The following is a 10427-nucleotide window of genomic DNA, read 5'->3' as shown; positions in this document are numbered from 1 at the left end:
ATGTAATGTTTTATGATTTAAATCTTATTTTAATTTCTAAATTTATACATATAATTGCAAGTTTCAATATTCTCGTATTAAAATCATGTTAGATAATTATTTGATTTTTTGTTTAAAAAAATGATGAAAAACAAAAATAAAATAATTATTAAACCGAGCCTAAGATTTCATATTTAAGTCAACAAGAATGATCACATTTATATCTATTTTGATGTATTGAATTAAAAAGAAGTCTAGCCTAACACTTAAATGACCCGTACGAATATTTATGATAATTTGAGAAACACTAATAGTATATTATGAACAACTCCATAAAACATTCATACCGTTCTCTTATCCGATCCTTGTTCTTATGCATGAAAGTTTGAAAGTGCATGTATCTCGACCATTCTCACTGAACAATTGTAGACCTCAGTACATTTAACTGTCAAGATAACCGGTAAAATACTAAATCATACGGGTATGTGATCATTGTCAAAGAATAATTTTTCAGAAAACAAACAAAGCTCAATCGACATAAAGCAAATACTCTCGACCATTAAATCATACGGGTATGTGATCACTGTCAAATAATAACTTTTCAAAAAACAAACAAAGCTCAATCGACATAAAACAAGTACTCTCAGCTCAAGAAATCAACAACTAGAATAGAGTTTCGAACTTTTAAACTCTTAGTCGAAAGTATATGTCTTAGCTGTATTCAAACGGCCCGAAGATACTATAATGCCTCAGATCCATCGCTAGCAGATATTGTTCTTTTTGGGCTTTCCCTTTCGAACTTCCCTTCAAGATTTTAAAAGGTGTCTACTGGGAGAAGGGTTTCAAATCCTAATAAAGGGTGGTTTGTTATCCTCCTCACTCCTCAATCCATGGGACATGACAGTCCAAGTAAAAGATATAATAATAAAAAAAAAAAAATTCCCAAATCCAAAGCAGTTGATGAAAACATCAATCTTTTGAAAGAATTCAGACCAAATCTGAAACCCACATAAACAAACCATTTATTCAAATCACTTTCCGATGTGGGCCCAACAACCACTCATAAAAACAAAAAATTTCAAGGTAGTGGATACATAAAATAATCATTTTAAAGTTGAAAAGATTCCACATGCCATTCCATTCAGATCGCTATATCTCGGTTGCAGTCTAAAACAATTTTATATTTACACTGTTACCTCTCAGAAGCTGCTCGTTTTTGTCAACGTGGAGAATTCATCAATGGCTTCTTTCTCCATTTTCAGCATGAAAATTTTGACCCTTCTTCCTCAAGCCCCCCTTTGACCTTCGACCGTTTCCAAACTTTCCCAAAACCCGGTTGCTTCCAAAAGATTAAACTAATGCGTTGAGTTACAGATGATCAATGATGTTCTTTTCATTTCATATCAAAGCGATAATCATGGAGGAAAGCTCTTAACTTTTAAGGCAAAAAAGAGCTTACCTCTAGCTTTTTCTCAAACAGTTTCACAAAGGAAGAACTTAGATCTCGATCCGGATTGGAGATTCTCATTGCTGATCTACAGAGCCTGGAATTCATCTGTATGTTCTGGTTTTCCTGTGAGAATTCTGTGTTAGTTGAAGAATTTGTCAAGGAAAATGCTTCTGTGCAAGAGAGATTCAACTACCTTGGTTGCTGTTCTTGTGGCTTGTGTGGTATTGCTCTTTGGAGCTGTGAGCAGCCAACCGAGCCTTGAGCCTCGTTTTGCCTATGTTGGATTCAATGAAAGGGAGCACAACCAAGACTTCTCCTTCACTCAAGGGTCGTCTTCCATCGATGAGGGCGCCCTGCAGCTAACTCCCGACTCGCAGAACGATATTGTTCGCCTTCAAAATACGTCTGGCCGGATTATGTACCACCAGCCCTTCAAGTTATGGCTAGATGAAGAGGGAGATGACATTGTTGCTTCTTTCAACTCATACTTTTACATCAATATTTTCAGAAAGAAAGAATGGAATGCCGGTGAGGGGCTTACTTTTCTTATAGCTCCGACTGCTGATGTACCTGATCAGAGCTGGGGGCAGTGGATGGGCCTCACCAATGCAACTACCGATGGCAGCATCACAAACCAAATTGTAGCCATTGAATTTGATACCCAGAAGCAGGATTTCGACCCCGATGACAACCATATCGGTCTGAACGTCAACTCCATTCGATCGAGGAAGACTGTTTCCTTGAATAAAGCTGGCATAGTTTTATCCCCAGAGATTGGAACCAATTACAGCATCTGGGTTGTTTATGATGGAATATCCAAACTTTTGCAGGTTTACATGTCTGCAAACAAAGATCCAAAACCTGATAAACCTCTTCTCAATGAAACAATAAACCTCAAACAGTATGTGAAACAAGAATCATATATTGGATTTTCTGCTTCCACAGGCAGCCCGGAAATTCAGTTGAACTGTGTCTTGGAATGGATGCTGGATTTGGAACATCTGGCAGAGAAGAAAAATCTAATTTGGTTGAAGATCCTTGCCGGGGTTGGAATCCCGATACTAACGATCGTGATTCTGATTGGGGTTTGGTTATTTGTTAGTTATATGAAGAGGAGAAGAGTGAGCAGGGACGAGGAGTCGAATGTTCAGGGCACGCTGAAGAGGTTGCCGGGAATGCCGAGAGAGTTCAAGTACAAGGAACTAAGGAAGGCGACTCATAACTTCCATGAAAGCATGGTTCTGGGAAATGGAGGCTTCGGGGTTGTTTACAAAGGAATTCTAGAAGAAAAGGATAAGGACTTCACTGCATCATCAAGTTCTGTTGCCAGGCTTGAAGTTGCTGTCAAGAAATTCTCCAGGGACAGCATTAAGAGCAAAGGCGATTTTCTGGACGAGCTCACCATTATTCACCGTCTTCGCCACAGGAACCTCGTCCGTTTAGAAGGTAAAACTTCCATTCTTCTGCCAAGTTCGCATCAAAATATATAATTTGCTAAAGAAAAGACAGTAATTGAGAGGTTTCACTAAAATTCTGTAACGGCCCAAGCACACCGCTAGTAGATATTGTCCTCTACGGGCTTTCCCTTTCGGGATTTCCTTCAAGGTTTTTAAAACGCGTCTGCTAGGGAAAGATTTCCACACCCTAATAAAGGTTGTTTCATTCTCCTCCCCAACCGATATGGGATCTCACAAAATCCAACCCACTTCGAGACCCAGCGTCTTTACTGGCACACCGCCTCATGTATACCCCATTCCAGGGAACAGCCTCCTCACTAGCACATCACCCGGTGTCTGGCTCTGATACCATTTGTAACAGCCCAAGCCCACCGCAAATAGATATTGTCCTCTTTGGGCTTTCCCTTTTGAGCTATCCCTCAAAGTTTTTAAAGTGTGTCGGCTAAAGAAAGGTTTCCACACCCTTATAAAGGGTGTTTCGTTCTCCTCCCAACCCACGTGGGATATCACAAATTCTAAATCAAAGAGAGTGATAGAACATATATTTGTGTAGTTCAGTGTAATTTCAAACCAATGTACTAAAATATGCATTGAATACTTGTTCAGGGTGGTGCTACGAGAAAGGGAAGCTTTTATTAGTATATGATTTCATGCCTAATGGAAGCCTTGAGAATCACCTGTATGACATTGCTGACCAGAATGTTCTCAACTGGAGACATCGCTATAAAATCCTTGTAGGAGTTGCATCAGCGTTGCATTACCTGCATAATGAGTACGACCAGAAGGTATTGCACCGAGATATCAAATCAAGCAATATCTTACTTGATTCCGACTTCCATGCTCGTCTAGGAGATTTCGGCCTTGCGAGAGCGTTGGACCCTGAAAGAAACTCTTATGCAGACCTCCAACATGGAGGAGTTGCAGGCACAATGGGTTATGTTGCTCCTGAATGCTTCCACGAAGGAAGGGCGACTCCAGAATCCGACGTATATGGTTTTGGGGCAGTGGTGCTTGAGATTGTTTGTGGCAGGAGACCAGGAGCTCCTGTGAAAGACGAGCAACATCAATATAACTTAGTTGATTGGGTGTGGAAGGTACACCGTGAAGGACATATCGAAAAAGCAGTCGATAACCAGCTTGGTGATGATATTGTGGTCGATGAAGCTAGGAGGCTTCTACTACTTGGGTTGGCATGTTCACATCCCATGGCAAGTGAACGGCCACAAAGTCAGGATATACTCCAAATTTTAAATGGAGCTTTGCCTGCACCTCGTGTACCTCCATTCAAGCCAGTCTTCATGTGGCCTCCCATGAACACTACCTCCTCCACCAGTAACAATCTCAGTTCACTGTCAAACACAAATAACTCTCTTTGATGAAGTTTCACCATAGCTGGTCCTGTGCTTCAGTCCCTGCAACTTACATCATTAAATTGGAGTAGACAACATCATTTGTTTATTGTTTTTATTATTTTCACTAAGATATGTGGTGTGTAATGTGAATATGTATACCTGGGTTCGAACTCCCGACGTCCCGAGAGGTCCATCAAGTTGATTCTGATTATACACTAGCACTTGTATGTATACCTGGGTTCAACTCAGCAAGCTACATTCTCGAGACGGTCGATCAAGTTGATTCCGACGTCCTAATCATCCTACTCTCCCTGCTTCCAGATAGCCAACTGAATGTACAATCTTTCTTGCTTTACAGATACAGCATTTGACATGTTTTCTAATGAATCAAAGATCATTTAACAGCTTCCTAAATTGCAGATTATAGAACAATTCAAGTCCAACATTTTAAGTCTTATCGTCTTCTATCTACTCCCAGCAATTACACCGCTATTTTAGTAACATTCAATCTTCTATCATGAAATGAAGAGTTCATCATAATCTCCTCCAACAAAGAGCAACAAATCCCCATTACACACCATTGCAACCTCTAACACACTAGAAAACAACTCCATGGGGAGTAAGCAAACTGGCAACCACACAAAAGATGATGGAGATCCTTCTCTTGCTGACAACAAAGGACACACCATTCCATATGCAGCATTAAGGAAGAATGTCATTGCGATCCAGGTGTTATAAAACTTTTAGACTTTTATGAAACACGAGCAGATATTATCCACTTTGACCTATCACGTATCATCGTCAGCCTCACGGTTTTAAAACGCATCTGCTAGGGAGAGGTTTCCACACCCTTATAAGAAATGTTTTATTCTCTTCTCCAACCAATTTGGGATCTTATAATCCACTCGTTTGGAGGCTCAGCGTCCTAGCTGGCACACCATTTGGTGCCTGGCTTTGATACCACTTGTAACAGCCCAAACTCACCGCCAATAGATATTGTTCGCTTCGACCTGTTACGTATCGCCATCAACCTCACGGTTAAAACGGAGAGGTTTCCACACCCTTATAAGGAATGCTTTAAAACGCTTCTGCTAAGGAGAGATTTCCACACCTTTATAAGAAATCTTTCGTTCCCTTCTCCAACCAATGCGGAATCTCACAGAACTTCCTCTTTTGAATGCCAATTTTTTCCAAATATTCCTAGTTTTCAGAAGCTCTTTCATCCTGCATAGCTTCCAAACGCCTACACTTCTCAAACATCTTATCAATGTTTCTACCATCAAAACCTTCGTCCCTGAAGAACACAGCATGCTAGTATCATCGCAACTGGTGCAAATTTCCATAAACCTATTGGGATATGGAGCGATGCCTAGATCTGGCAGACATATATTTGGAAGATATTTGTAAAGATTTGAGAGATATATTTGTTAGATTATATCTAGTTTAAATCTTTGGAAACTATATTTAGTAAATTGAAACCATATATATACCAGCCGTGTCAAGATGTACTTCTCTTCATTCTATGATGTTGTACATGCCTAAAAAGTCATAATAATAAAACCTTTAGCCAATATTCCTCCTTGTAGTTTCTCTCTCCGGTTCTTTAGGTTTATCTTGACGAGTATATGCGTTGTATCAAGTGTGTACGTTGTTGAGTGATCCTAACAATTGGTATCAGAGCTAACAGGTTGTATCAATACTAACAAAACCCTTAACATTCAGCATACGAACAGATTTTTCATAATCCCACGAACTGTCCGTAGAAAAGATTAATGCAAAGTTGTGAAAAGGATTCGAAATTAAACTCCGCATTCTAAAATCTAAGCCCTAGAGAGAGAAATGCGAAGCAGAATGACGATAATAAGCACAGGAAAAATGGTATTCACCTTCTTTGATCAGATGGATAAGCTAATAGTTTGTATGAACTTACAGCGCTCGATCAAACTTCAAATTCTGAGGAAATTGCAATAACAGAAACAAGATTTCTGAATCTTGAAAGAACACAGCAGCGTTAGCTCGCCTGTTTTCCATTCTTCATCCCTCCAAAATTTTCATTGACCTGAAATACAATTTCTATAGAGAATTTATATATATATATATATTAGAAAAAATATTTAATTCAAATTATTTTTATAGAATAATTTTCATTTTTTAATATAACTTTTAATAAAAAAAAAATAATAAATCGAGTAATAAACATAATTTTAAAAAATGCGAATTAACTAAAAATGGAATGCCCAAAACCCTTCGTAAAACCCTCCATTGTTATCTGATCATTTTCCGACTGATATCAATCTCTTCATCAATTTCCCAGTTCGAGATTTCTCATGGGAGCGTTGGAGTTGCAATTTCAATATCGCTTTCGAGTTTCAAAGATTTTGTTTTCAACAATTTGGAATTGGGAAAGAGAATCTCCTCTTCTCCACAATCCATTACGAACGCCGGATTTCTCGCTCTCGCCGGTGCGATCTCGCTGTTTCAGCTCGAATTCCATGGATGACGATTGCGCCTTCTCAAAGTCTGAGCCGAGAAGCAGCTCACCGCTCCGGCGTTCTCCTCCGGATCCCTGAGAAGCTCGTCGAGTTCCGAAATTCCCCGGGGAAGTATCTGCTTCTTACCTTGAGGATAATTGGAACCAACGCGTTAATAAACATTCTGAAGGGTCGGTATCTCGGCAAAGGAGTGAGTCGTTGTCTCAGAAGGATTCTAGCTTTCTTGAAAAATTCAAGCTGAATGCAGATAATCAGAGAAGTAGTAAAGAGAAGACCGAGCAAAGCTCTTCTGCTCGGGTTTCTGAATCAATGCAGGAGAAGGAGCCGCAGCCGCCGCGTCCTCTAGAAGCCGACGGGATATTCAAGAAAATGAAGGAGACAGGTCTAATTCCTAATGCTGTGTAAAGATGGGCTTATCCAAGAAGCTATGAAACTCCTTGGTTTGATTCGTGAGAAGGGTACAATTCCAGATGTTGTGGTTTACACCGCTGTTGTTGATGGGTTTTGCAAGGCTGAGAAGCTTGAAGAAGCTATTAGGATCTTCAGGAAAATGCAGAGTAATGGCATTTCTCCTAATGCTTTCAGTTTTGGCGTCTTGATACAGGGGCTGTGCAAATGCAAGAAATTAGAGGATGCTGTAGCATTTTGCATTGAGATGTTAGAATCTGGGTACTCACCAAATTTAGCCACTTTTGTTGGCTTAATTGATGAGTTGTGCAAAGAAAGGGGAATGGAGGAAGCTCAGAATGTTATAAAAACCTTGAAACAAAAGGGGTTCTTGATTAATGGGAAGGCTTTAGGGAATTATTTGAATAAACGAGCTCCATTTTCTCCAAGTATCTGGGAAGTGATCTTTGGGAAGAAAACGAAGGAATTCTTCTGAGATCGTTGTCGTGGACATAAAAAACTGTACGTCTTCTTTCCTTTCCCTTTTATGCAATCCTTTCGCCAATTTAAGATACTTTTACCTTATTATATGGAGTAATTTGCATGGCATGTAAGAATCTGGTTGAAGTTGAAGAGTGAACAATCTACAACTATAGAAGTGAGGTTTTAAACAATTGTGTAAGCTATGAATGTTTCCTTGCTTCCTTCCATTAACGACTAGACAAAGATGGATCTGTTATCAGACTTAGCTTCCCTAATGTGACTATAAGCATGAAGTGTCCTCTCATTTAATTGATCATTCTCTATGGTGAGTTCTTGTAACGGTCCAAGCCCACTGCTAACAGATATTGTCCTCTTTGGCCTTGCCGTTTTAGGCTTCTCTTCAAGGCTTTTAAAACGGGTCAGCTAGGGAGAGGTTTCCATACCTTTGGTTTGTTCCCCTCTCCAACCAATGTGGAATCTCACAATCTCCTCCCCCTCCGGGGCCCAGTGTGCTCACTGGCACTCGTTCCTCTCTCCAATCAATGTGAGATCTCACAATCTACCCCCCTTCGGGGCCAGTGTCCTCATTGAGGGAGAGGTTTTCACACCCTTATAAAGAATGTTTCGTTCCCCTCTCCAACCGACAACTAATGTGGGATCTCACAACTATACTCTTACTCCCTGTTATATTCTTCAATTTAGGTGAGAAAGAAAGCCCATGTTACAAGGTAACCCTTTATTTTTAAACCTTAGCACAGCTCATCATTAATGCCGAATATGTTGGTATCACGTGATTATTTAGATACTTTGAGGCATTGACTAACTTATGAAGTATTGAGTCCTATGTGGGGTCGGCACCGGCCCTCCTTTCCAGCCGGAATCATGGTTCTAACTTCTAACACACTAAAGTATTAACATGGAACTCAATGAAATCTAGGAGATACTCACCTCACGAATTTCGAGGTCTCTTCTATTATTATTATTATTTTTTTTTTTTTTAGTTCAACACTTTATGATGCGTGAGCAAAGATTCGAACCGTAACAGTCCAAACCCTCGCTAGCAAATATTGTCCTCTTTGGACTTCCCCTCAAAGCTTTAAAACGAGTCTACTGAGGAGACTCTTATAAAGAGTGTTTTCTTCCCCTCTCCAACAGATGTGGAATCTCACAATTCACACCCCTTTGGGGCCCAGCGTCCTCCTTTGAACACCGCTTGGTATCCACCTCCTTTCGGAGTTCGGCCTCCTCGTTGACACATCGCCTAGTGTCTAGCTATGATACCATTTGTAACTGTCTAAGCCCACTGCTAGCGGTTATTGTCCTCTTTGGACTTCTCCTCAAGGCTTTAAAACGCATCTACTAGAGAGAGGTTTCCACACCCTTATAAATAGTATTTTATTCCTCTCTCCTACCAATGTGGGATCTCACACGAACCTAGATGAACGAACCTAGATGAATTGAACTATGCTTTGATGGGCAGAATTTTGAGGTCTAAGATAGAAAGTTTTTTTCATTTCAGTTATCAGTCATTAATACCGTAGGCTACATAAATTCAAGCTTATAGCATGAACTGTCTTTATCATTGCACACTGATTTTACAAATAAGAACTCATTTCCTTGCACAATCAGGTGGATTTTTTAGCAGAGTTTGGTTGTTGGGTAGGATTTAAATGGCATAATCAAAAGGATTGCAATGAGAATTAACAATATTGGTTAGTATTGTATAGATATGCTCATCTTTTCTATAAAGTTAAGCTTCCCAAACCCAAATTTTATAATGTCCAATATATTACGAGTCGAATATCCTTGATTGGTGATATTCCTCCAAAAATCAAGGCCTGAAGTCAACCCACCTGATTTTGGGAAGCCAAGTTTCAACTATATATATGCCTCTGATTCTTTCCCTGCCTAGAGAAACCATCAACAGAGCTAGAGAGAGAAGAAAAGAAGAAGAAGCTGTGGTGCTGAGTTCTTGGCAGAATGATAAGCTTAGCATTAGGTCGAGGTCCAACCTGTGTGGCCACCATTGTCTTCTTCACTTGTGTGTGGATCCCTCTGTGTCAACTGAAGACGTTCCTCGAGAGCATGATCGGGATTCTGTCAGGCAGGACGTATCAGCAGCTCACAATGGAGTTGCCACCGTGCGAGGTAAAACTTCCAGTTTGTAGGTTCGAAGAGCTGCATCGTGGCGGCAGATCGGAAGAGGATATTTGCTCCGTTTGCTTGGCGGAGTTCACCCGAGAAGATTTGGTGAGCCAACTGCATAGATGTACCCATATTTTTCATTATGAATGTATTGAGAATTGGCTCCATAGATATCATTTTACCTGCCCTTTGTGCAGATCCCTTCTCTCTTCTACACTGTAAATCCTTTTGGAACTTGAATTCCAATGTCCATGGTTTATAGATACTAGTAGTAAAATTTAATTCGTATGAACTACGAGTAGTTTTAGCTTGCATTGTCGTCGTACTCATCAAACGATGAAAGAACATATTCTTTTTGTGTAGTATTTGACATATCATTTGATGATTTATTATCTTGATTTACAAGCTCCACAACGTTCTTAAATGTTTTTTTTTTTTTTTTTCGATAACAATGAATTTTTTTTGAATTTTCATTAAAATTGTTATTGAATTGCAACCCCGAGCAATTTTATTGTAATGTTTATGATTAGGATGATTTGTTTTTGTAATTTTTTAAAACCCTGTTGTTTTTGGAATGATTGCTTTTATTTTATTTTATTTTTTTTAATAATATTTGGCTTTTTTTTATAGTTAAAATGTAGTTTTAATTGCTCATTTTTTATACCTTGTTTTTTTTTTTTTT

At 39.4% G+C, this 10427-nt stretch overlaps 1 protein-coding gene, 2 long non-coding RNA genes and 1 pseudogene across 5 annotated transcripts; 2 read left to right on the top strand and 2 right to left on the bottom strand.

Moving 5' to 3' along the window:
• Positions 1-188: 188 nt before the first annotated feature.
• On the bottom strand, positions 189-2104 carry LOC111486542. 3 transcript variants are annotated; one of them, XR_002718890.1, is made up of 4 exons: positions 1971-2104; positions 1623-1872; positions 1176-1552; positions 189-424 (listed from the first exon to the last, which is right to left on the bottom strand). It is a non-coding gene; the product is annotated as an uncharacterized LOC111486542 (long non-coding RNA). The 3 variants fall into 3 exon arrangements; XR_002718891.1 differs by lacking the exon at positions 189-424 and having other exon boundaries at positions 974-1334; positions 1439-1552; XR_002718889.1 differs by lacking the exon at positions 189-424 and having other exon boundaries at positions 495-1552.
• On the top strand, positions 1562-4693 carry LOC111486430 (probable L-type lectin-domain containing receptor kinase S.5). Its single transcript, XM_023133576.1, has 2 exons — positions 1562-2875; positions 3493-4693. Exons 1-2 carry the CDS (start codon positions 1594-1596, stop codon positions 4260-4262), a joined length of 2052 nt encoding a protein of 683 aa, XP_022989344.1. The 5' UTR covers positions 1562-1593; the 3' UTR covers positions 4263-4693.
• Positions 4694-6484: 1791 nt separating this feature from the next.
• Positions 6485-10104, top strand: LOC111486489 (annotated as a pseudogene).
• On the bottom strand, positions 7992-8499 carry LOC111486547. Its single transcript, XR_002718899.1, has 2 exons — positions 8209-8499; positions 7992-8043 (listed from the first exon to the last, which is right to left on the bottom strand). It is a non-coding gene; the product is annotated as an uncharacterized LOC111486547 (long non-coding RNA).
• Positions 10105-10427: the final 323 nt, after the last annotated feature.

The sequence above is a fragment of the Cucurbita maxima genome, unplaced genomic scaffold (assembly GCF_002738345.1).
Source record: "Cucurbita maxima cultivar Rimu unplaced genomic scaffold, Cmax_1.0 Cma_Scf00011, whole genome shotgun sequence".
Classification (NCBI taxonomy): Eukaryota; Viridiplantae; Streptophyta; class Magnoliopsida; order Cucurbitales; family Cucurbitaceae; genus Cucurbita; species Cucurbita maxima.
The sequence above is the reverse complement of the archived record's forward strand: the minus strand, read 5'-3'. Positions and strand labels throughout refer to the sequence as shown.